The sequence below is a fragment of the Lutra lutra genome, chromosome 16 (assembly GCF_902655055.1).
Source record: "Lutra lutra chromosome 16, mLutLut1.2, whole genome shotgun sequence".
NCBI lineage: Eukaryota > Metazoa > Chordata > Mammalia > Carnivora > Mustelidae > Lutra > Lutra lutra.
In genome coordinates, this window is record NC_062293.1 from 58142988 (window position 1) to 58169296 (window position 26309).

Below are 26309 nucleotides of genomic sequence, written 5' to 3' on the forward strand. Positions count from 1 at the left end.
GTCTTCCTACCGGGGTTGTGGGAGAGTTCTAGCTGTTCCTTCTCCTTGCTGGCCTTTCTTCAAAATGTTGCCCTTTTTGGCGGGGTATGTACTAGTGTCTCTTTATGCTCATTTCATTCTGCATTTCTCTAATAATTCTTGGCACCGAGCATCCTTTCCTGTACGACTGACTGTTTACCTGTCATCTTTGATGAAATAATCTCTTTGGATATTTTACCCAGTGTTTTTCTCGGCTTGTCTTGTTCTTGACTTGTAAGAGTTTTTTATATGTTCTGGGAACAAGTCTTTTACCAGGTGGTACTTTGCAGATATTCTCTGCTAGTCCGTGGTTTCCCGGTTCGTTTTCTTCACGGTGTCTTCTGAAAACAGAAGCTTGAGGTTCTCATGAAATCCACTTTATCAAATTCTAGTTGATAAACTCTAAATGTTCATCTCTTTGCATTCTTTCTAAGAAGTTTTTTTTTTTTTTCTACTTTAAGATTATAAAGATTCTCTCCTGTTTTCTTTGCAAGTTTTCTGGTTTTCGCTCCTGCTTCTAGGGCTAAAATTCTGAAGAGTTAACTTTTTTATATGGTGTGAGGAAGGGTCTAGGTTCTTTTGATTTCATTTTGTGTATTTTTCAGGCACCATTTTGTGAAAAGCTTGGTCCTTTTTCTGTTAAATTATCTTGGGATCTTTTGTTGGAGGCAAATTGACTGTGTGTGCGTGGTCTGTTTCTGGACTCCCTTCTGATCCTCTGATCCGTATCTCTATATGGACCTACCACATACCAACCAACCTGTCCTAATGAACTTACAGCTTTTTGAAATCCAGTGGTGTGTGTCCTTGAGGCTCTGCTCCTCTTTCTCAACATCGCCATGACTTTTTTAGGTCCTTTCCGTTTCCCTGTAAATCTTTGAATCAGCTTGTCCAATTGCCCAAGGAAAGCCCTTCAGTCCCTTGACCGTTCCTGTAATGAGCAAGCGTAGAGGCCAGCAAATAAACCATTTGTCGCCATTGTCAGGTTTGTGGTTTTGCAAAAACATTTAATTCATGAGATACTTGTATTTATTTGCTTTCTCAATTTTATGATCACTTTACTGGTTTTGGTGTTCAGGATTATGATAACTTTATGAAATCAACAGTGAAATAATCACTATTTTCTGTTTCTGTAGAAGAGTTATATATAGTCAGGCCATTAAATTTTTCTTAGGAATTTGCAAAACTGTTTCATCAGACCAATCCATCATTTTAGAAAAAGTAATTATATTTCATTTTTAATGATTATGATCCATTCAAGTTTTCTCTTTTTTTTTTTTTTTTCTTGAATAGATTTCCATTTTCCTAGGAAATTATATTATTCCGGTTTTTTTTCAAGCCTGTCATGATAGGGCCGGTTACAGTGTTCCTTCAATGATGTGAAATCTTATCTCAGATTATGTAGAAGAATTTTTTTCTAAGTTCGAAATGATTAGGTTCTCCTTTTTATTATATTATAGCCCAGGAAGGTAACCCGTCCTGTTGCTGCTTTGGGGAAATTTACAGAAATTTGGGGAAATTTTCCTTCCCTTTCTCTTTGGGATGATATTTACGACCCATTTTTGTAAGCAACTCAGGGATACTTGGCAGGGCACAGCACAGTGGTTTGTCACTTTGTTTGTTTATATCCTCTGTGTCCTTACTTATTTTTAATTGTTGTGGTTTCTTTTCAGGGCAAGTTTATTCGGATCAACTTTGATGTCACTGGGTACATCGTTGGGGCCAACATTGAAACGTGTATCCTTTTCGTAACGGCATCCTCCAAACTCGGGAGTGATGCCCTCTCTGGCCAGCCTTGGGTCAAGCCCCTGTGATGTCCCTCCGGTCACCCAGATGATTGGACGGAAGCCTGAAGAGGTCGTGACTCAGTCAGGTACTCAGTGTTAACTCCCAGGTGTTATTTTGCTGGTGGTGGTTGTTTGAACACTGGGTCCTGCCCTGTTCACGTGGCCGGGACCGTGGAGAGTCCCGCTGAGCTGAGGACTGCCTGCTTGTAAACCAGGAAATGTTGCCACGGTGCACTCCGGTGCATGCCATCCTACAGAACCACTCTTCCACTGGGTGTTGGGGTGGCCCCTTTTGACCGTCTGCTCCTGGTATCCGCGGGATGGGCATGTGCCCCACAAAATAAGCCTCATGAGTGTTCACTATTAAGTCGTTTGAGTGTTCAGGAGAAAAGCAGAGAAGAAACAAATGTCAACTACGTAGAATCATCCGAGTAGATATCACAGGCCTAGAGCGGCCTTCAGGAGTGGTAACTCAGTATAGAATTAATTTGAGTAAAGCGATAATACAGATGATTCTGAATGATGATATGCCAGTTAGGAAGGATCCAGGCGACAGTTCTCTGCTCCTCCTGGCAAGTATCAGAGATCCCATGATAGACATACAATGTTTCAATCCCTCAGATAAGGGAGAGATCAACATTTTCCCATTAATTCAAAGAATTATGGCTTACGTCTCTGAATACACTCAGAGCCCGAAAACAGTAAAATTGCTTGCAAAATGACGGAGATGGATCTGGAGTTTCTTCACATCGGTCTGCTAAGGCATTCGTGCGAACATATGTTCCGCCAAATGTGTAGGCTGTGTTTGGGTTGATCTAACTGAAAATCTATAGCTGTATGGCGTATACAGAATTAATTCACTTGGTGAAGTCTCAGATCCGTGCCCCGGGTGCCCAGGCAGGTGTGCCGTGGTCTGGTTGGCAGGAGCAGGCTGGGGGTGAGCAGGTGCCGAGTGGGAACCCCGGGTGGGGTTGCTCCCAGCCGGCTCTAGAGAAACAGCAAGAGCAGGCCAGTAGCTGATTGGGTCAGGTCTGTCTCTGGTGTTTGGAAAGTCCAAGCAACACTGTGGCTGTCAAGGGCCTACCCCCCAGCGTGTGGCTTTCCAAGAGGGGCTCTCAGGGAACGCAAGGTCAATTGCTTGGGTTATGGGGTCCAACCGAGCTCTGATTCCTGACTCTGCCACTGTGTTATTTTAATCCCCTTTGTGCCTTGGTTTCCTTGTTCCTGAGATTGTATAAACTGCTGGAAGACTTTTTCTGCTTTCAGCCGCTCGACTTCCTTTCATAGAAACTTCTTAGAGTTCCTGGTTTGGTGCTGTGTTCTTTGAATATAACCCAGATTAGGGGCCGGTGGGGCAGAGTGGGGCTCGGGCAGCACCCTGACCTTCGAGCTCCCTCCCTCCGCGATCCTCGGAGATGAGCGAGGGACGTAAATGCGTCATTTTCCTTTTTCACTCACAAGTTTTAATCGTTCAGAATGGTTCCTCACAGGAGGGCTAATAGATATCCAAGAAAATGTTTTACAACCTAAATTTGTGTAGACACTGAGAGAGGGCTGGCCACCTCTTAAATTCGATCCTTAACCGTCTTCGCTCAGACCTTCTGGAAAAATCTCGTGCTGTTCGTCAAGCAAAAGATGAGCGTACTTTTCATATCTTTTACCAGTTACTGTCCGGAGCAGGAGAACACCTAAAGTGTAAGTTACAAAGTTTCTCACTATTTTCTATTTATTGGAATATGTTTTTTTTTTTTAAGGTTTTATTTATTTATTTGACAGACAGAGATCACAAGTAGGCAGAGAGGCAGGCAGAGAGAGAGGAGGAAGCAGGCTCCCCGCTGAGCAGAGAGCCCGATGCGGGGCTCGATCCCAGGACCCTGGAATCATGACCTGAGCCGAAGGCAGAGGCTTTAACCCACTGAGCCACCCAGGCGCCCCTGGAATATGGTTTTTTATATTAAGTTTTTTTGAAAGAGAGCAAACGTTTTCGGGAAACGGTACGGCCGACCCTTGGTCAGTACAGGGCTGGAGGCACCACACCCCCCATCGTCACAAATTCACGAGTAACTTATGACTCCCCCACAGCCTACCTACCTGTAGCCAACTGTTGAGGAGAAGGCTTTCCGACAACCAGCCCGTTAACATGTGTTTTACATGTTATATGCTCTATTCTTACAATAAAGCAAACTAGAGAAGGAAACGCTGAGGAAATCCCACACACCAAAATGGAAACGAGACTGAACTTCCGTGTCATGGGAGAAATACTCGATTTTAAGTGGCAGTTCTGTGGGCAGTAACTTAGCTTCTGTATGTTTTTTTTCTTTTCTTTAAAAGAAGTTTTAGGGGCACCTGGGTGGCTCAGTTGGTTAAGCGTCTGCCTTCGGCTCAGGTCATGATCCTGGGGTCCTGGGATCAAGTCCCGAATCGGGCTCCTTACTCAGCTGGGAGCCTGCTTCTCCCTCTCCCTCAGCCCCTCCCCCTGCTTGTGCTCTCTCTTTCTCTCTCAGATGAATAAAGATTCAAAATTAGAAGCTTTAAATTAGACGAAGGGGGCGGCTGGGTGGCTCAGTGGGTTAGAGCCTCTGCCTTCGGCTCAGGTCATGATCCCAGGGTCCTGGGATCAAGTCCCACATTGGGCTCTCTGCCTACTTGTGATCTCTCTGTCAAATAAATAAATAAAATCTAATAAAAAAAATTTAAATTAGACGAAGGATTTTTTTCGAGTTCTGTTTCAACATTATAAGCATAAAAAGTAAGAAAAAATAAAATTACATTCAGTAAATATTTTTATTCCCAGGTTTACAACTGAACACTTACGTATGCTTCCACAAGTACTAGAAGGAACTTAGAGTAGACTTTTGTTTATTTTATCTCGAAGCCTGAGGACTGGAAGCTCTGGGACCGGGTGGGGGCCAAGTTCCCGGTCAGCAGTTTGCTGGATCAGAGGTCTTTGAGGGCGAGGGGAGGATGTACAACTTCCTGATTTCTTCTGAGTCTCGAATTCAGGGCTCGTTCCATGTGACCATTACGTGTGTTATCCAGGGATCCCAACAGGCATGGGCCTCGTACTCCATCTGTCACCCAGGGCCCAGGCTCTTGCTAACCACACACACCTGTGAAAGCATTCAGCCCAGAAACGAGAGTGAGACCTTCAGGGAAAAAATGAGCCACAAAGAGTCTGCTTGGCAGAAAGTTTGCAGGAGAGCACGTGGGAACATGTAGCGTGGGGCTCAGGAGCCCGTGTGTTCCGATCCCCCTTGAGAAACACCTGCCTCTCGAGAAACACACTTCTCGAAAGGGAGTGTTCCATTCTGACCCACAGTCCCTAAAACACAAGTGATCAATGCAGCGGCCATTAGAATAGTCTGTTGTACACACAGGTTGTGTGTCCCTCGCAGAGGCAAATTTATGCCAGACAGACGGCTTGGAGAAAGGGTTTCGGGGCGCTGGCCAGGCCAGTGGTCTGGGTCTGTACCTTCCATGTCTGGATGACGGACAGCCATCACTTCCAGCTGCCAATTTCATAGAGCCTGTAAACTACTGTCCCCAAAACTCCCAGTTGCAATTTTTAGCTGACCCCCCTCATTTTCCCTCTCTGACGTAGATGATGGAAAACTATGTATTTTGTTTTTAAGATTTTATTTGACAGAGGGAGACACAGTGAGAGAGAGAACACAAGCAGGGGGAATGGGAGAGGGAGAAGCAGGCTTCCCACTGAGCAGGGAGCCCAAGGCAGGACTCAATCCCAGGACCCCAAGACCATAACCTGAGCCAAAGGCAGATGCTTAATGACTGAGCCCCCCACCCCCCAGGCACCCAACTGTGTGGTTTTGAAATGCATCTACGAAGAGAGCACGGCAGGAAGCATGTGTGTTGGTGGGGAGGACACGAGCCACCGCACCCTGCGATTGGCCCCGGGCTCCTTGGGGGGGGGGGTACGTACACCACATCCCACATCCCATTCTCTTTCCTTGCAGCGGATCTGCTCCTCGAAGGGTTTAATAACTACAGATTCCTCTCGAATGGCTACATCCCCATCCCGGGACAGCAAGACAAGGATAACTTCCAGGAGACCATGGAGGCGATGCACATCATGGGTTTCTCTCACGAGGAGATTCTGTGTATGTGCACTTTCCCTGCCAGGCTGCCGCCCCTTCAATGAGACGTACCCACGGGGGGTGAGGGATGTAGCCCCAAAAACAACCAAGCGAATCACAGGAACCGCCCAGTTCCTACAAATTCCCTACGGGACCCATGTTGCCGAAAAGTTCTGTGTAGCTGATTTTTAGCACAAGATAAATGAGGATATGTCTCTGCTACATTTTGAAGCAATAATTTTTTTTTTCTTTTCACGTCCATATAAAGCAATGCTTAAAGTAGTGTCTTCGGTGCTACAGTTCGGAAATATTTCTTTCAAAAAGGAGCGGAATACGGATCAAGCGTCCATGCCGGAAAATACAGGTACGCGGACCAGTGCGGGTTTTGTTTCTGTTGTGTTGCTGTGGTGACGCCGTGTCGTGTGGTTCGTCGTGCTGTCCTCCGGGCGCGCAGGCGGTGTGCGTGGGAAGGAGCTCATGCAATGCTCCTCGGAGCCGTCTGGAGTGGAGCGTCCACTGAGTGAGTCCCTGAGTGAGGGACGAGCTGGGGTGGCAGCAGACACGCTGTCCCAGCCCTGGGTGGGGGATGGGGGGATGTAGGGGACTGGGGCCAGGACAGCATACACCGCAGACCCCACGCAGCTCATCTGGACGGGACTGTAGGTACAAGTTCCGGCCTGTTGTTCCCTTGCCGGGAGGAGAGGCCCCATGTTGCCAAATACTGATATTTTCCAAGGAAATCTAGATTTTACAATGAGATCTTCCAGCTTTGACATGTTAAACACAGTCTTAAGCCTGGGCATCCTCCGTGGGTTCTGAGACTCTGGGACTTAGTTAAACGGCCCGGAGTAAGGATCTGCGGCCTGTCTCCGACTGAGTGGGATTCCCTGTAAAGGACGCAGACCTGAACCTTGTCCTTCCCAAAGCCTTGCTCAGATAAGGCTTCTTACTGAGCAGGTCATGACTAGGCCCAGGTGAAGGTTTCGTACTTAGGAGACTTGTCACACCCTAGTTGCACAGAAGCTCTGCCATCTGCTTGGGATGAACGTGATGGAGTTTACCCGGGCCATCCTCACGCCCCGGATCAAGGTCGGCCGAGACTACGTGCAGAAAGCCCAGACCAAGGAGCAGGTGAGCTCCCGCTGTGGGCACGCGTCTGTCTGAACGACGCACTGTTGCCTGGAGACCTTCCCGATCGCGGGTGTTCCTTGGTGCTGTGTATTGTCCTGCTCTCGTACCCTTTACTCTTTTTCAGAAACATTTTTAAGGGACTGTTTAAAAAGCAAATGTGAAATGTCGCCTTTGGGTTCCCCCGGGGAAACCGGTCGTCCGCCTCGGGGGCCGGACCGTAGTGGGGGTGTGCGGCTCCCCGGCCCCCGTGCGAGTGGCCCAGTGCCAAGATTTTGGGGGTCAGATGCACCTGTTTCGTGGCCGGCTTCTTTCAGATGGGGGCCGATATGCTGCGCAGAGCCCCGTGGGCCTCGGGAGGGCTTTCTTTATTCCTGGGCACCTTCACCCATCCCCAAAACCGGTTATCGCCAGTTTCATTGTACTGAAACCCCCGGTGCTACGGGAAGGTGACACGGGATTCGGTAGCAAATGCTCTTGGGCTTGGGGAGCCTGTGAAACTCCAGGTGACCCTGGTACTGCGTTGTTGAAATCGCTTCCAGAATTAAAGGTCGGTGTCGTCTAATCATAGGCGGATTTTGCGGTAGAGGCCTTGGCAAAAGCGACATATGAGCGGCTCTTCCGCTGGCTCGTTCACCGGATCAACAAAGCTCTGGATAGGACCAAGCGTCAGGGCGCGTCCTTCATCGGAATCCTGGATATCGCTGGATTCGAGATATTTGAGGTATGTCTCTCCGTCTCTCTCGCTCTTTCCTCCCCACCCCTGCTGTCCTGTCTGTTCCTCTTTGAGTCTGTGTTCATGCCGGACCCTGTGACCTTGGTGCAGTCCCCGCCTTTCTAGTCGAGTCAGCAGGGGTGCTATGAGGAAGAACTGGGGGGCGGAGGGAGAGGGGGCGCTGCTTGAGAAGCAGAGTCCCAGGAGGGGTCTCGGCAGTTAACAGGGGATGACCCTTGGAGGAGGAGAAGCCCCCAGTATGATGAGAGCGAGCCCAGTGGTCTTGTAGGAGAGAGAATCGCCAAGTGTTAGAAACTGCTAGAAAGCCAGAGTGGCTCAGACCACAGCTGCCGGGAGGGACGAGGAGGAACAGAAATGGACGAGGAACCGCGGAACGATCGTGCTCTGTGTCCCAGAGATCCGGCCACAGCGTCTGACGGTGCTGTCTGTCTGTCTCACTGTCGCTCTGACTGGGTTCGTCCACACACTCAGCATCCGTCCCTCCCGGGTGTGGAGACCCACGTCTGTGATAGTTTTGCAAAAAGGACGGTAGTTTTGATCTCCTAAAAACGTGTCTCTTGGATGCTCAGGTACAAATACTAAATCGCACACTTTGGGGATCCGTGTTGCCCCTTGGCCATGACTGGGTGGTGAGCTGTCTTGCTTGAAAAGGAACTTTAAAATGCTTGGTCTCTCCCAATGAGATCTGAATGTTAGCGGTCCAAGCAGTCTTACCCACTGAGCTGCCACCGGGAGAGACTGCACAGATAGGGACTGATCTGTTAAAAAAAAAAAAAAAAAAAAAAAAAATCTGTCGCTTTCCCCTATACAAACAGTGGGGAGATACCATGAAAGAAAAGATCCCCAGTGCTGACTGCAACAAAAACATGAGATTCTGAAGAACCCATCTAAGAAGAAATAGGCACAGTTTAGCAGAAGGCGCCCTCCCAGTGCTCCCGTGAGAAACAGAAGAACAAACGGGAAATCATGCCTTGTTCTCGGATGGGAAAAGCCTGCACCAAAAGGTGTGAATTTCCTCCACCTTGTCTCTCAATATGTGTTCAAAACTCGTGGATGGGCATTTTTGACAAATGAATTAATGAAAAATAATAGTAAAATTCTAGAAAATGAAAAGGATATTAAAAAGATAGAAAATGGGACTGGGTGGCTCAGTTGGTTAAGCAGCTGCCTTCGGCTCAGGTCATGATCCCAGCGTCCTGGGATCGAGTCCCACATCGGGCTCCTTGCTTGGCAGCGAGCCTGCTTCTCCCTCTGCCTCTGCCTGCCACTCTGTCTGCCTGTGCTCGCTCGCTCTCCCTCTCTCTATGACAAATAAATAAAATCCATAAAAAAAAAAAAAAAGAGAAAACACGGTAAAACTGCAGGACTTGAAAAAGGGCAGTTTTGACCTATGAATAGACAGTAGAAAAATATAAAAAAGCTAGAAAGGCGGGATTATTTAGCAAGCGTTCTTTGTCCTGGGGAGAGAACGGAAAAGGCCTCAATGTCCACCGTTAGGAAACTGAGTCACTGAATCCCAGCATCTCCATACAGCAAAGTACCGATATGTGGAAAGACATCAAGACACAGTGACAAATTTAAAGTCAAGGTGACACGCACACATCTGGGTGCACAGACCTCTCTGGAAGGGTCTGGAGAAGCAGGCGACGTGAGACCTCTCAATACAACTTCGTCCGTCTGTCCTTCTGTGCCGTGCATTACTACTGTGGGAATGGATGATAGAAAAATGCCGTTGGCGGCTCCATGGGAAAGAAGTAGAAACGTCCTTTTTGACGAAGTGCCATGCCACAGAACTGCCCAGGCCAAACCGGGCGGTCAGATTTCCCATCCTCGATGCATGCGCCTCCGCATGAGTCAGCCCCAGAGGGCCGGCCTCTGTCCCCAGACCATGCTGCTGTTCGCAGGCTGTCCACCCTCCAAGCACAACCTCATTGGGAAACAGGAGAGCACCCCGAGGAGGGAGAGTTGGAACGGCTTTCGCAGACTTTAAATGTGTTCCTCGGAGATGGATTACACGTTCCCTAACTGAAGATCCCTTTTTCTAATGAAAGACGTTATTCATGGGCACCTGCTACGCGGGGACAGCGTGGAGGAGGGAACGAAGGTTGAGAACTTCTGATACGTAAGGTGATTCTTTGTGAAAGTTAGACCCCTCCAGCCCTCCAGCCCTCCACCCTTCTGCCTCTCCATCCCTCTACCCCTGCACCCCTTCTCCCCTGCACCCTCCCACCCCTCCAGCTCTCCACCCTTCTGCCTCTCCACCCCTCTACCCCTGCACCCCTCCTCCCCTGCACCCTCCCACCTCTCCAGCCCTCCACCCCTCCACCCTTCCCCATTCCAGCCCTCCACCCCATCAGCAGCCCAGTAGAGAAGTGGACAGAGTTGACAGGAGGAAACAGCAGTGTCTGTCGCACGGGGAAGCTGCTCGGGCTGAGGGCAGCACCCTAGCATCGTTTGTGTGGAAGTACAGTGAACACAGCAGGCTGAATGGGGAAATGGCGATGTATGTACACGTCTCCAGGCTCACCGCCATGAGTGTGGTCATCCGCTGTCACCACCCAGCAGGGACACTGCTAAGGGAAGGGAACTCGTGGAGAGGCAGCCTGGAGCCTCCCACGTGCAGAGGGCTCGTGTGGGGCCTGAGTGGGATCTCAGCAGCCACCCCTGAGGCCAAGAGGACTTTCCTGCAGCGGCCGCAGAGCCTGTGGCTGAGGAGAAAGGGGACAGGAAGCGCGCCACGGTCTCCCTGCTCCCTGATGAGGGCTGCATGCCCCACGCGGCCTCTTGCTTTTCCTCCCTTTTCCCTCTTCTTTCCTCGATTCTTCCTTTGCTTCTGTCCCAAATCATTCAGCAGCAGGCACAGGGCTGTCGTACGCGTAAGTCACACGCATCGCGCCCCGAGCTCAGGGCCTTCGGTGTCCCTCCTTGGCTTGTGTCGCTGACGTCCCCGGCACATGTTGCTGATGTCCCCGGCCTGGGCCGCGGGGACTGCCGATCGCGCGCGGGGTGGGTGCCGTGGCCGAGTGCATGGCGGGCGACCTGCGGGTTCCCCGGAGGCTGACGGGTCTCGTTCTCGCCCTGCCCGGTGGCCGCCCGCAGCTGAACTCGTTCGAGCAGCTGTGCATCAACTATACCAATGAGAAGCTGCAGCAGCTGTTCAACCACACCATGTTCGTGCTGGAGCAGGAGGAGTACCAGCGCGAGGGCATCGAGTGGAGCTTCATCGACTTCGGCCTCGACCTACAGCCCTGCATCGACCTCATCGAGAGACCCGTAAGGCCGCGGCCCCGTGCGGGGTTTCCGGGCACTGCCGCCGCTCATCCCCCAAGTGGTCTTGTCTTAAGTAGGCTCCACGCCCAGCGTGGGGCTCGAACCCACAACCCCAAGATTAAGAGTCACTTCCTCTGCCGACAGAGCCGGCCCCCAGCCCCCGCCCTGGCCAAATCAGTCTTAAGACAGTTTTTTAACGTAAATGATGTAGGAAGGTGATACTTTAATAAAAAGAGCTATTTAAAAAGCAAGCAGGCAGCCAGGCGGGCCCTCCCTCAGCCCTTGTGTGTGGGAGCCTGCTGCTTGCAGACCGCTGGCGAGGCACCCTCCCCGACCCCTCCCTGCTCAGCCCCCCTACCCCCACTACACGCACCTGCCAGGGCTACACAGGCCGCCGCCCTTGGCCAGGAGCAGGACATGGCATCCAGACTCATTTTTCACATCACTATCCTTGGGAGCATAAAGCTGTTCTTATTTTGGCAGTGTTTTGTTTTTTTCTTTCTTTTTTTTTTTTTTTCCCCCTAATTTGAAGTTTTGGGGGTTTTTTGGGCACATGTTTTTTTGTTTTTTTTTTGTTTTTTTTTTTTTTTAGTTGAGAGAGAGATTGAGAGAGCAGGGGGGCAGCAGAGGGGGAGGGAGAAGCAGACTCCTCATTGAGCAGGGAGCCCGACTCGGGACTCAATCCCGGGACCCTGAGGCATGACCTGAGCCAAAGGCAGACACTTCACTGGGCAGGTGTACTTTTTACAGCAGTCTTAGCAAGCATCTGGCGTTCTTTCCCCTTTGGGTTAGTGTTAACGCAAAAATACACGGGACTGAAGAGCCTGGGGGACTCAGTCACTAAGCACCTGCCTTCAGCTACAGGTCATGATCCCAGGGTTCTGGGATCGAGTCCTGCATCAGGCTCCCTGCTCAGTGGGGAGCCTGCTCCCCCCTCTCCCTCTGTTTCTCTCTCTCAAATAAAACCTTTTAAAAAAAAAAAAAAGAAATACATCGGACCATGTAGAACTTACTCACTTATGATCCCAAGCAAATATTAATGACTTGGCTCTATTTCCTGGAGGTCAGGAAGGGAAGCTCCACAAGGCACTTACAGACCTGTCCCCCACACCCCCATACAGCCTGCAGCCTCAGATAGACACCTTGTCCCAGACTTCCAGCTCTGTAGAAATCCCCAGCGAACGGAGACACGGTAACACTGCTTGACATTGAAGGATGAAGTAGCAAAAATACAAAGACCCAACTGGGGACATTCATAATGATGCTGTCACCGAGCCGTTTAGAAAAGGTTAAATTACATTCGGGATCCTATTTCAGGACTTAAGAATATTTTCATTGGAAGGTATTAAAATGTAAGAACTGTGCTAGAAAGACGGATGAGCCCTCATTAGTGTGAGTACGGATCTTCAGAGTCCGGTGAGCGGGGCCCATTGAGTGACCTACCTCTCTAATTTCGGCGGCTTGGCGGGCACCTAGTCCTGCCCACCTCTGATCATCGCTCTTTAAGCTGCTCTAAGCCCGTGGGATCTTGTAGGTGGAGGAGCCCTCGAGCAGTTGGCTGCTAGTGGCTCATCGCAGGGACCCCACCCCCACCCCCACCCCCGCAGCTTCTGCCTGCTGGTGTGCGGTGCGCCATGACCTTCCGGCTGATGGTCCTGGTGACTCCTGACCATCAGGAGTGTTAAGCAACATTTGTATAGACCTGGCCTTTCCCTAGTGGACGCCAAGGCCGCATGAGCTCAAGAAGACGGCTGGTTTCATAGGCGCACCCGGAGGCTTGTCCCACCGACTGGCCGTACTTATGGGGTGACGGTGAGGGCTGACCCAGATGCAGTGACCTAGTCCGTGACAATTTAACTGTTTGTGTCGCTGTCACGCGTCCCCGACTTGCCTCCAAAAGGGAAGTCCCAGCACCGGCTCTGCGCTCTTTTTCTGTATCGAGCGGTAACTCGCGGGCCCTGCGGTCCAGTGGCCTAGGCCCAGTTCACCGGTGTCCACGTGCTCTCAAGTCTGCCACCTGCTCAGACATCCTGGTCTTCCCGGGCAGGGACGTCGGGCCCTCCCCACCCCCCGTGGCACAGGTCCACTTTCTCCCATGCTTTCTGGGACTTTCTGCAGGGACCCAGCCCCACAAAACTAAACAGCCTGGCTCGCAAGTGTCAGCCAGAATAAATCCGGACGATCAGCTGATGGATCCTCCCCCCAACTTTCATATTCTCTCCTGGATTGTGGTTCCACTGTTGGCCAAGCGTGAGGGGATGTGTCTTATTTTATGGTCCCTTAAACAGGACCATCTGCCATCACTTAGGGTGTAAGGTGTTGGAAGCATTCCACCCAGTTGAGGGGTGCATTTATTCTGGTTTTCATTTTTAAAAATTCCCCTTTCTCATGCGCCCCCCCCCCCCAGCAACCACACTTTGTTCTGGTAGAGGTTTTAGGGTCCTGTCCCCGGCCAGCCCCTGAATGCAGTCAGCATCCCACTCTGTGGCCCCAGCTCCCGGCCCTTGCTGGGGTGCCTCAGTGGCTGCCTCTCGTCACCAGGCGAACCCCCCCGGCGTGCTGGCCCTTCTGGATGAAGAGTGCTGGTTCCCAAAGGCCACAGACAAAACCTTCGTGGAAAAGCTGGTTCAGGAGCAAGGCTCCCACTCCAAGTTCCAGAAGCCGCGGCAGCTGAAGGACAAAGCGGACTTCTGCATCATACACTACGCGGGCAAGGTACGGGCCGCGCCGGCAGATCCTGCCGTGTCCCCGAGGCTGGGGACAGCCGTGCGGAGATGTGTGCGTGTGCGTGCACAATCCCGCCCTGCCGTGTAAGTGTGCGAGCCCTCCGTGCCGTGAGCGTGCCGTGCGCGAGCCCGCCGTGCTGTGCGCATGTCGTGCGTGAACCCGCCGTGCCGTGCGCGTGCCCGGCACATGGCCCCATTGTTGTCCAGCCGGCCGGCGGGCCCGCGAGCATTCTGGCGGAAGGCTGAAAGCGTTCCCTGTGTGCGTTTGTGTGTGTGCCCGCCACCCGCCAGGTGGACTACAAGGCGGACGAGTGGCTGATGAAGAACATGGACCCTCTGAACGACAACGTCGCCACCCTCCTGCACCAGTCATCGGACAGATTCGTGGCGGAGCTTTGGAAGGACGGTAAGGACGCACCCCCATCTGCAGTGACGCCTGCCTGGGAGCTTTGCCGGTTACGGCTTCTAGGTGGTTCGTCCACGTAGATCTGTGTCCGCAGACTTTACTGGAAAACTAGCTCTCCCTAGAGCAGGGCTGCCACTAGACCCAGTCCCGACCTGGTACCCCGCCTGGATCCCCCGACCCTGCCTTCTCGGTCAGACGCTGCAGGAGGTGGGGACCGTTCTAGGGACCATCTAGGGCCTGGCTGGGCTGCACTCCTGGGCTGCCGGTCATGGGGCCAGAGAAGCCCCTCCATGGCTTGCTGTGTGGCTCAGCTGAGCCACGTCTGCCCGGGGCAGGCCCTCTGCTCGCACATGGAGCGGCCACTGAATAAATTCGAGAACCCCGCGCAGAGATGAGCTTTTCTTTCCACCAGCCCCCGTAGTGGTTTTCTTTACACGAGCCTCAGCTGCAGGGTCTGGCCGTTTGGTCACAGACTGGAAGGTTTGCTAGGACCAGAAGAACAACAGCCAGGAGTCCACACGCAGCGGGAGGCCGTGCCTCCTGGGGTTTGCACTCACTGCAGCGTCATCCTGGTTGTGTCCCCTTCGCGTGGCCTCAGGCCACCCAGGCTTTCAGCCCTGAATCTGCCCCTGCTTCACCCCGGCCCAGGGCTCTTTGGGAGCCTGGCTCGCTTCTGCTTTTCCTGTAGCATCTGCGGACCTTGTGACCTAGCCATCTCCTCAGAGGTAGAAAGAAGCCCAGGAAGGGAAAAGAGAAGGGGTGAGGGCTGTGGAGGCGGAAGGACAGAGCAGAGGGAGTGCTGAGAATGTGAGGAGGGCAAATGGCTGCCCGAGTCAAGAGTGGTCGTGCGCACCTGCTAGGCCGGCAGGGGAGATGGCACAGCACATGGGGGTCCTAGGAAGGATGGTCCGCTGAGACCCTAGAAGGAGGGACTCGGGGGAAGGCTAGGTAATCTTTGTGCCTTCAGACAAGAGTCTCCAACCAGATGCCGCATGTCCCCTGTCAGCATGCTGAGCCGGGCAGTTGAGGGGGCTGCCTGAGCTCTGGGCAGAGCAGCTGGCGGCAGCTGGATACACGAGGGCCCCTGAGCCCATCACTAGGAAGCGGTGGCATGGGATGTGAGACGTGAACCAGAGTGGACAAGACCACTCAGCACCGGTTGGCACGGGGCCCACAGTTCCAGACAGTGTGAGGGGGGAGCATGCGAGGGACAGGTCCCCTTCACCACAACCCTGGCAGGCACCGTGCCACTCGCGGAGCCCTGGGCCTTCCCTTCCACCTGGTGCTCCAGTCAGACCTTCGAGCACAGGAAAGAAAACGCACACAAGCTGTTGAGTCCCGCAGCGGCTGGGACGGGTGCCCCACGGTGGGGCGGAATGAGCCTTCAGAGATGTGCGTTAGAGGAAGGGTGGCCCTCTGGCCCGGGGAGCTGAGGCAGTTGGTCGTGGATGCGGAGTTAGTCGCCCGGTCCTTGAAGGATGACGGTTTGTTGAGTCGCGAAGCCTGGCGTTGACCGAGCACGTCCCAGGTGCCAGGCAGGGTCCAGGCGTGGACTTGGGAAGGCACATGGCCAAGGGGGAGCAGGCGTCCATGAACGAGCTGCTGCAAAGCGGGGAGCCTTTTCCGAAGTGAGGATGGCTCGGAGGGACGGCCGAGCCACAGGATGAGTGAGCCCAGGGTGGCGGCGGGGAGCCCAGCGTGGGTTGGGAGCTAGGGGGTCCAGCCAGGCTGGAGAAGCCCGCCTGCTAGTCACACTGCAGCAGGTGTGCGAGCCATGCCGGTGCCCCGGGCAGCGCGGAAGGTGGACAGGCAGCTGTCGGTGGGCTGGGTCGGGGCGAAGGGCCAAGAAGTGGGGGGCCAAGTGCGAGGTGGCTGAGAGAGAGGCCGTGGGTGTGGAAGAAATGCCCACGGAGCAGGGGACAGAGGAAGCCTGAAAAATGGATTCTCTCTTCGTTGTGCGTAAGAACAGAAGCAGGTACTAGAGGAAAAAAGGGTCATTATTACCAAAGGGATGAGATCCTGGACTAACATGCTGGTTTTGATGTGGTTGAACCACTCTGATTGCTTTTTAAAATTCTTCACCAAAATTGATGCTGTGGGAAAGCCCTGACCCATTGGCATGAGGCCATCTGGCCTCCGTCTCATGGTGGTCGTGACATGTGTGGTCCATTGAGGGGCGATGCGGGATGTGCCTCTGGTCCCCCACGAGCTGGCCTCCCAGCGGGAGACTCAGGACACCCCAGTAGGACAGGCAAGCCTCTGTCTCGGCCCCCCACTTCCTTCCCGGCCTTCCTCCTCCAATCCCTCTCCTTTGCCGCCATGTCTCACCAGAGGAGCGCATGACCGTGGCGGGCTGGCAGCCTTCCGAGGGTGAGATGGGGTGGGCATGGGCCGCAGGGGTCCATGCCCACCATGTAGCCCAAGTGAGCTATCTGACAGGTGGGACCACATCAGGAGCGTCCCTGACCTGCCTTCTCGTGCTTTCCATGTCCACAGAGACCCTGCATTACTGACTCGCTTACAGAACAGCCGGTGGCCTCACAGGCTCCCCCGGTGCTGGCCTGAGCCCCGTGTGTCGGACCCCCTGCACAGTAGTGCTTGAATGGCCTGGACTTGCTACAGGGAGCCGCTGGGGGGCTAGTGTGGCCCCTTTGTCTGTACCTGCCCCCAGCGTGACTGGGCCATGCTGGCCTCTGCTCTGGAAAAATCCCACAGGCTTGCTACCATGGGCAGAAGTCCCGTTGGCTTAGGTGGTCTGTTCCCTCGTCTGAGTGACAGGATCGTGGAGAAGGGGGCCCAGGGCGATCTGCCTGGTTTGCGGGACCGTGTGTTGTATTTGGAGAGTCAGCGGCAGGCACGGAGTGTGGCCAGGGGTCTAGGGAGAAAGTTCACCATGGCTCAGTCTTGGGATAAGGCCAGGCCTTAGGAAAAGACAATAACCCGGGAAGAACACCTCTTTATTTTTCGCTCTTTGTAGCCACATCAGTGCAGAAGCAGGAAATGACAGGTTGACCGGGAGAGTAGGCTGCATGGATATAACTTGCCTGCGAAGGCACAGTCCCCAGGGTATAAAACATTTTGTGTTAAAACAGACTCTGAGGGTTTTGACAGAGTCCTCTTAAGACCCAGCCAGGAGCATTAAGATTTTTGGTGGCAGCCCTGCCCTAGAGATTCATAGTGCCCTACTTTTTGCTAAAAGATGTTCTGGGATTTCTCTACCAGCTGCACAGACTCCTTGACGCGCCCTGGGGCTTATCTGGGGGAGGGGAAGCTAACAATTGCATTTTCATGTGAAAGTGTCTCCTCAGGTATGTTCATGGGTAAAGGGTATAATCATTCAAGTGTCACCTGATGGTTTACAGTTGTTTTAACATTTTGTTGCAACAGAATTTGAATTTTATTTTCCTTAAAGGTAGTTACCTGTTACTAATTTCTTTTTTCCTTTTTTTTTTAAATTAACATATAATGTATTATTTCTTTCATGGTTTTGGTTTTTTTTTTCAATTAACACATAATGTATTTTTGTTTCTAATTTCTACTTGAAGTAAATTACATTGCCACAATTTTTATTGGACGCCCGAGTGGACAGCAGTGTGAATTTGGACAGTAAAAGCCACTAATGCACGCACTAGAGTGCCCCAGCTTGCTCAGTCTCGTCCTGATGTGCTACTTGCGAGATAATTTTATGAAGGACAACGCCAGGAGCACCTGAGCACCCTTAAATTTCCTCCTGGGTTTTCAGGGGGCGGGCGATCACAGAGCGTGGATTCGAACCCATGCTCACACGTGCTGTGGGGAGGGCTCTTCTGAGTCCGCGTAAGATGACTCAGTCAGGACGTGTGTCCAAGCGTCCGCAGTTCTCTGCGCGGTAATGTCGCACGGGCTCTGCCCCCCTACTCGCGAGGGTCGCAGCCCGACTGCAGAGCTGACTTGTGATGTCCACTGTCTCTCACACTAACCGACGTGTTTGTGTATCTGCTCTTCTGTCCTGTTTTGCTGTGTCTCTGCTGTAGAGATTCAGAATATTCAGAGAGCTTCTTTCTATGACAGTGTTTCTGGTCTTCATGAGCCACCAGGTGAATGTACAAAGCCTGTAGGTCTTCCAAGCACATAAGCCCCCAGGAGGAGCTCGTGGGGAGGGGGGCGGGGGGGCTGCAGGGTGGCCGGGAGGGGCCTGGGGTAGGCTGGGAGGGGGTGTGGGGGGCTGGTTCCTGGGTTCCTGTTTTTGTTTCGCTCATAGACCTGCATGAGCCTTTCATTTCATGCTCACTCCCCTTGTGCTCCGAGGTGGCTGTTTGAGTGCGTCCACAATCGAATCGCTCCCGCATACACATCGCTTCTTCTCTTCCGCACTCACAGCACCGCTTACTGAAGGGCAACGTCACTACCTTTGCCAGTGGTGCCGTTTTGATACACGGGCCTCGAAGGGAATGCTGGGAACGGATGTGCGGAAGGAAGGTCTCCCGTGTCTCTGGGTCTCCTTTACATTTTCGAGGCCAAGGAATTCCAGGGAGGGGTGGTTTCTTGCTTGGGAGAGCAGATAATTCCGCCTTCTCTCCCGTGTTGGTCTCTTCGTGCTAGCTTCGGTTTGGAACGTGGGTGGGTATCGAGTCATGTAGCTTTTTGTTTGGAACTTGAGATCGTGAGTCGATCCGCAAGGCTCAGAGGTGCAGGTGTGGGTCGAATTCGGACCCTGAACCGGAAATTGAGCCCCGCACAACGGAGCCTTGTGGTCTGAGGCCCTAGCCCCGTTGTTAAATACGGCCTGCACACGGCTAGAGGCCCCCTGAAAGCCCGACCTAAAAAAGAATGTAAGAAAGAATGTATCAGTCAGTTTGATGATCATGTAGTGAAATTGTCAGGGCGTGACGTTCAAGAGACAAAGTCAGATTCATCAGACAAAATTTCCCTTCTGACTTTTGGAACCCAGTAATGCTGAGACTTCAGACCATCCCAAGACTTCTTTAGGAATAAGAGGAGCGTGCCCATCTCCACCCAACTACCCCGCTCCCCGCCTCGGTTCTAGGCCTCGTCCTGGGGAGGAAGCATGTTGGGAGCGCTGGGGGCCGAGATGCAGGTGGGATGACGCCAGGGAGGGTCGCACAGAAGCCCGAGGAAGAACTCGTGACTCACACCCCCGTGGCCCTCGGGAGTCCGGCCCAGGTCGAGGATGTGGGGACAGGGACAGACAAGTAGGCAGGAGTTTTCAACCAAGGGGCTGCCGGAGACGTGTGCTTTGTTCTGAGTCTGCGCTGGCTCTGTTCGACTTTCTCCCAAAATAGAGTGCCCTCTTTAAACTAATCGCTGGGACTCTTGGATGTCTGACCTCTTAAGAGCGCTCCAGATGGAGCTCTTGGAGAGCAGGGACGGGCCAGTGTAGGCTCGCCATCAGTTCCCCGGCACTGGCACGAAATCAGTGCCCCAGAAGGAAGCAGTTGAGTGAGGGACCCGGAGGGTGGGCGTCCCACAGCCAGTTCTCAGCTCCGTCCAGCACCCCCATGGTGGCCCTCGCCTCTCCCGAGGCGCAGGGGCTCTTTCCCCACGACGTGGAGCAGGTGTGTTTCTGCACCTGCAGCACGTGTGAGCCCCTCCTGGATGACGTCATTCGGGCAGGCCACCAGCTCCTTGATCTTCCTGACCTCACTTTGCCAGAGGTGTCCTCTGTTGAGTGATTTGGCTGGATAAGTGTCCGGGCTCTGTCTCTCCTTCTTACAAGGTCTTCCACCCACTGTGGCTACGTCTGGTCTCCAGCAAACGGCCTTCCTCCCCAGTGTGTGCTTAGGGAGTCCAGCCCCAGAAAGGCGTAGCCAGCGTTAAGCGAAGACGTGGGGCTTTAGTATGTGCACTGAATTCTCCGAAGACGGCGGAGGAAGGGGTTTCTAGGTGTCCAGACTGTGAACCTGTTGTCTTAGGTGCAGCGATAACTCAGTGCGTGTCCCTCTGGACGTGAGGGCGCAGAGCTCGTGTGACCCTATGCTTCCGAGCTCCCGCGGAGTCTTAGGGATGGAGCAGGGAGGCCGTGCAGGCTCTGAGGACAAGGGTGAGAGGCGGAAGGAAAGACGGGCTTCCAGAAGCATCAGAGGATAAGTGTGCGAGAGGAAGGAATCCCCAGAGAGGGAATAGGGAGTCGTTCACGTTTCTACTGTAAGCCAGAGGTCTGTTTTCTTCCAGATCTGCTTTGAAAGCCCAGACTTTCTGAACTAAACCAGCAATGAGCTGGCGAGGAGGGATCGTAACCTCAAAATTGTAGGCAGTGTGTTTGGGCCACCAGGGCGTGGGACGACAGGCGCGGTGTATGCACCACAGCGCAGCTGTGTGTCCTTGGCTGTGACCCAGCCCTGCACCTGCCATGTCCTTCTGAACCGCCACAAGTGCGAGGTGGCCCCTGACAGCTCTGGAAGGCTGGGTTCCACCAGAGAAAGCAAGAGAAGTACCCGGAGCCGGTCCCAGCAGTTCCTGGAGGACGCCCCTCCCACCAGCCCTGCTCCTTTCCAGTCTGCCGCGGAAGCACCCTTGAACGCAGGAGCCCAGTTCACTTGGACAGGCACAGCTGGGAGGGGCTGGCCGGCATGCAGGAGGGCTTCATGTCTGTCACGGGCTCCTGGGGGGGGGGTCTCCCTTCATCTCTTATGTCCACTGAGCTCTTCCCTTCTTCCTTGTCACAGTTCAGGGGGAAGCTTCCCCTTAGCCATGCTTCCAACCGAGAGGACAATGTTCTGGTTTCAAAAATGCTGAACTGGTTCTTTTTGGGTCCAGGAAGTCACGAAAGAAGGTTCCACGTAGAACCGGGTAGCAGAACTGATAAGATGGCAGTTTTCAATCTTGTAAGTCCTTCCCGCCGGTCATGATCTCTGCTGGTTTAGAACCTGGGGGATGGCTCAGACACGGTGTGTGCGGAGCTAAACGGCACGGAGGTTTCGCAGCGGATGGAGTGTTGTGCGGAAAATTCTTGTCCTGGTTTGTTTTTGTCTTTAATCTTGAGTCTTAATGAGAGCTGGGAGCGCCAGGAGAAGCAGCCCCCGGGTTTTGCTGCTGGAGTCCCTGAGGTCACATGGGAACAGTGACACTTGGTGCCAGGGCTGTGAGCGGCACACCTCCCAATGTGAGTGTGAGCCTGCCTCTGGCTGCAGCTGTGTGGCTGCTGCCCTAATAACGAAAACCAGAAAATCAGCAACTGTGTCCCTGGCGGTGAGTTGGTGCAAGTCCCCCAGGTTCCCCGAGCGCCAGGACCAAGTTGAGGTGCAGGTGTGCCGAGCTGCCCGGTGTCCTCGGGAAGTAAGGAGAAGAGTTCCAGAGCCAAAGGAGGACGCTTAGAATCACATGCTCCCTGTCGACCTGTGGACTTGCTCGAATTTTTCTAAGAATTTCCAGACGTTCCAGAACAACGAGCAGGTTGGTCCCCCGGCCCAGGAGTGGAAGCAGCGCCCCCGTGTTATTACCACGCAAGGGGGATATATGGAGTCCGTAGCGCTTCCGTATTTCCCAACGTGTGCTTACCTGCTGGCGACATTTCTGTACACCAGAGTAGAACTGTCTTGACTTGTTTACGTGAGTCCTGAAAACGTGCTGCGTGTCTGGCCCAGTGCCAGATCCTAGAGGCCTTTGTAGGAGTATTCGATGCAGTTTTCATTCATCATCTGGCTGTTAAAACGAACATTCAGATAAGTCTGTCCCCCTTTTTTGGTTCCTACCAAAAAGTGTCCGAAGAAGCGGCTTAAATACGGTGGTATGATGCGGTAGCTCTAGTGATTTGGCCCATGCAGATGAGAGGAACATGAAAAATCTCGCAGAGCTCTTGTACCCTGAGCCTGGCCCCTAGACGAGAGCGGCCAAGCCTTCTGGCACTAAACAGTAGCGTTCCTCGGTAAAAAAAAAAAAACAAACACCGTTCGTAGCCATTTTATGAGACCAGTGATTACAAATTGCATTTTTCTTCTGAATCTAACTGTGCCCTTACGGGGGTTAGGTCTGCAAGGCTCATCTGATTGGTCGCTGTCCGCTTAAGTTTTCTTAGACGAATGACTTAGCGTGAGATACTCAAGTTCTCTCAGGTTCGTGGGCTACCAGATAATGTATCCTGCCCACCAGCAATGCTCGCCCGGCTTCCCTGACACGGCAGATGGGGGAATTGGCAGTGGGGGCAGCAGACCAAGCCCTCGGTTACCCCGAGCCACGGGCTCTGCAGCACTGGGAGGAGGAAGTAGCCGTAGCAGGTCTCATTTCGAGGAGCTGCATTAGAATCTCACCTTTGCATTTTCTGCCTTTCTCTGTACCTGCTTTTGCCACTTTCAAGATGAAACTGCTTGTTTTTCTTTTTTTTTTTTTTACGTTTTATTTATTTGAGTAAACTCTACCCCAGTGTGGGGCTCGAACTCAGGACCTCAAGATGGAGAGTTGCACGCTCCACCGACTGAGCCAGCCAGGCGCCCCTCAACAAGAAAATACTCTTTTTATTTATTTGAGAGAGAGGATGTGTGAGCATGGAGGGAGGGGCAGAGGAAGAGGGGGAAGCAGGCTCCCTGCTGAGCAGGGAGCCTGATGTGGGGCTCTATCCCAGGACCCTGAGATCATGACCTGAGCTGAAGGCAGAGGCTTCACTGGCTGAGCTACCCAGGTGCCCCAAGAAAATATTCTTTTTAAATAGAGGTTTTTCTGGGCCTTGGAGTGAAATCCTATATTACTAGTGTGGCCTCGATCATTTAATGAAGTTCTCAAAGTGTCTTTTACCCAAGACATAATTTTGCTCATTGTTAGAACTGAACCCTCGTTTAGATTTTTATTTTTTTAATTAAAGATTTTATTTATTTGACAGAGATCACAAGTAGGCAGAGAGGCAGGCAGAGAGAGAAAGGAAGGGAAGCAGGCTCCCCGCTGAGCAGAGAGCCCGATGCAGGGCTCCATCCCAGGACCCTGGGATCATGACCCGAGCTGAAGGCAGAGGCTTTAACCCACTGAGCCACCCAGGCGCCCCTCGTTTAGATTTTTAAACAAAAAAGGCTGAAAGTCCAAAGCGTTAATGTTTTCAAAATCCAAATACCTCGTTTTGGGTTCCCTTATTTTGAGGATCAGGTTCCTTGTGATGGGATTTCCATTTTTGGTGTAAACAGCAGCCCAGGCTCGGGGCTGCGGGCTGAGTCACCAGCCAACAGCATGGGGAAGGACCTCCCTCACACAGCACCCCTCCTTCTTGGCCTTGGGGGTAACTCGTTCTCGTGGGTGACCTCACCGAGGGGAGGTTATCACATGGCTCCTGCATGCCAGGCACCACGTGGAGGCCAAGGTCGGAAAGCAGAAGACATGGTCTGAGCTGGTGGTTGGAGGAGTCCAGAGACCACAGGCCGCGGCTCTTAGGGGCCTGTGTGCACGTGCCCGGTGCCGGAGAGCTGTCCCCAGGGGACCCCCAGGCATCGGGAACACACAGTGCAGGGGGCATTGTCCCGGGATCTGGCCTTGGCAATCTGAAGCCCAGAGGAGGGAGGGGCCCCCCGAGTCTGGACGCCGGGTGGACACGGGGGCCTCAAAAGAGGTAGCTGGGTCACGGAATAGGGATTTAAAAGCCAACACATGTTTGCCAGGATGGCTGGAAAGAGGGGCGGGTGTTCAGAGCAGAGAGAAAAGGATGAGACCTGAGGGTCTGGTGTCTGAGAAAATGCACCCAGTTTGTAGATGGAACTGCCCGGGGAGGGCAGAGTGGCCAGGGGTCCCTTCATGGAGTTCTAGAACATTCTCCAGGCACCTCACATCTGTCTGAGCTCAGTCACGGTGGCTCCATTTACCCAGGAAGCGACTGAGACTTGGAGCAGCTCATGAGGGCAGGGGTCCCTGGCTCAGGACCAAGCTCTGCATCGCCGGCTGCATTCCAGACCAGGGGATGTGGACCACGCCCTACAAGCTGCGGGAGATGTGGAAGGGTCTGGAGTATGGGAATAAAGAACCTGTTCCGTTGGGTCTCCCAGAAAGACCTGTTACTCATGACCCTGGAACCAGAGGTGTCCTTGGAAGGAAAGCATGGTGGCTCAGGGAGAGGAGGAAGGAGCAGGTTGGACGGCACTGCAGGGGAGGAACGTGGGGGACGGCTGAGAGCCCACACGAGGGCCATGGAACCGAGGGACGGATGGAAGACATTTGGGGGCTTGGCTTGACCAGTTTTGGCAAGTGGCTGGTGTAGGGCAGTCAAGGCACTCTTCCCAGTCTCTGGCCTCTATACCCCTTCCGGGGGAGGCACAGGAGGCAGACCCAGGTGGACGGGGAGGCAGAGAACAGGCTCTCCACTGTAGGACTTTGACCTCCTGCCCATCCTTCTTCCCGCTCCTTCTCCCCCCTTCTCCCGTCTGGCTCTTCCTCTGTCCCCAGCTTGGTCCCAGGCCTCTGTCCCTCGCCATTCACCCTGAGCTGGCCCATCTGGTCCGGTGACTGCTCTCCGAGTCGGCAGCTCCCACATCTGCCTTCCTAGTGCAGTCCTTTCTTCTTAGCAACAGGCTAGAATGTTGTGTGTTACGTGCTCCAAATGTAGAGGGTTTGGAGTCTCTCTTCCTGCTCATAAAAATCACTTCTCCCCCATCTGGCAGCGGCACCCCCAGCCACTCTGCCGCTCAAGCCAGCACCCTGGGACTTATTCTTGACGCGTCTGTCGTATTTTCCACGTCAGCTTAATCATCAGAGCGAGTCAGTCCTCCCACGGAGAGATGTCTTGCATCTCCTCTCTCCCTCTCCTGTGCGATCGCTGCTTCCGCTCCCCTCATCTCACTCGGAGCCTGGACTGGCACAGTGTCCCGTCTCCGGTGATCCCTCCCCAACCGGTCCTGTGCCCTGCAGCCGGCCTGGGTGCCCCACGCCTCCCTGAGTGTCGTGCATCCTTGGCACGGGCTGCTGTCAGTCCTGCCCTTGCTCTTTCCATGCTGTTTCCACCGCCTGGAACGATCTTCTCTACACGGGCTCATTCTTCCCCGTTGGGCAGTAAATAGAGCTTCTCCGGAGAGATCTCTGACCCCGTCTCTTTCACAGCATCTTTTCTCTCCATGAGGTTCTTGCTGTCGGTAATTGTCACTGTATTCAGCATTTGCTGTGTTGATTCACCAACACACGCGATAGACCAGATGCAGACGTCACGCTGGGCACTTAGGAATGTGCAAAGGCAGAGGCGCTCTGGTGCTTGGGTCGTCAGGTAAAGCTGGTTCAAGTCGCAAAGGAGAGGCCCCCGGACAAGAATGTACCTTGAGAAAAGCAGGGCAAGTAGCATGTGCCTCTCGTCGTGGCTGCCTTACCGCAGAAGGGTTTCAGGGCCTGGCGGAGTTTGGGGGTCCAGAGGAGAAGCCAGGGGTGGAGAGAGGCTGGCCCCACAAGCAGACGCACCCAGGTCAGGCCAGCACTGGGTGCTGTCTGCTGCTGGCCATGGGCCTGTCCTTGCCTGCGTGGCATCAGGCTGGGGGAGGAGGGCGGACTGGAAGCCAGTCAGGTGCCCAGGGAGCGGGAACTTGTGGAGGGCATGAGGAGTACCAAGTGTGTGAACTTTTCTGGAAGGAAGCTTGGCACGGAGGAGACCGAGAAGTGGGCAGACCCAAGGACAAGGGAAGTTCGTGGTCTGGTGGCGCGTGCAGGGGTGGGGCTGGGCTGTCTTCTGCCGGAACAAGTGAGGAGTGACAGGTTGGAGGCACAGGAAGGAACGGCAAATGGCAGCCTCTGAGGTAGATGGTGGCCTGCCTTGGGGGCACAGGCAGGAGGAGCCTTAACCCCCCCACCCAAGTCCGGTGGCTCTGCTTCGACAGCGTTGTAGGACAGGGTGTGTGCATGGGGCTGGAGGCGAAGCCCATTGTGTCCCCGGCTTGCATTGAAGGCCTGCCCCATGGGCTCGGGGACCTCCCTCCAGGGTTGGGGTGTCCTGTTCTCTGAGAGCCTCGCTGGGAGTGGAGACACAAGCAAGGTTTTGCTCACAAAGTTCTTCCCCAGGGCTGGATCCCTACGTGCTGCCTGTCCAGGGGACAAACCGCACACACGGAGGTGGCTGTTAGGACTGGCCGGGCATCAACATGGAGCATTGAACAGATACTTGCGTGCTTTTCCTGTCCTTCATGGCTGTTTTAAGCGAGTGCACGTTCCGCACGCAATGCCCCACGAGGCAGCTGTGCGCGTGGTCCCACTCGGAAG

General features: G+C 53.5%; 1 protein-coding gene across 6 annotated transcripts in view; it reads left to right on the plus strand.

Moving 5' to 3' along the window:
• The window catches only part of MYH10 (myosin heavy chain 10), a 118911-nt gene that overhangs the window by 54801 nt on the left and 37801 nt on the right, over positions 1-26309 (plus strand). For 4 of the 6 annotated variants that reach the window (XM_047707822.1, XM_047707820.1, XM_047707824.1 and 1 more), the window contains 10 exons: positions 1692-1755; positions 3402-3500; positions 5780-5923; positions 6168-6263; positions 6912-7030; positions 7599-7751; positions 10863-11036; positions 13575-13748; positions 14051-14165; positions 18179-18241. In XM_047707822.1, the coding sequence (XP_047563778.1) occupies positions 1692-1755; positions 3402-3500; positions 5780-5923; positions 6168-6263; positions 6912-7030; positions 7599-7751; positions 10863-11036; positions 13575-13748; positions 14051-14165; positions 18179-18241 (1201 nt within the window). The remainder of the gene's footprint in view (positions 1-1691; positions 1756-3401; positions 3501-5779; positions 5924-6167; positions 6264-6911; positions 7031-7598; positions 7752-10862; positions 11037-13574; positions 13749-14050; positions 14166-18178; positions 18242-26309) is intronic. The other 2 variants (XM_047707825.1, XM_047707826.1) reach the window with 1 other exon arrangement.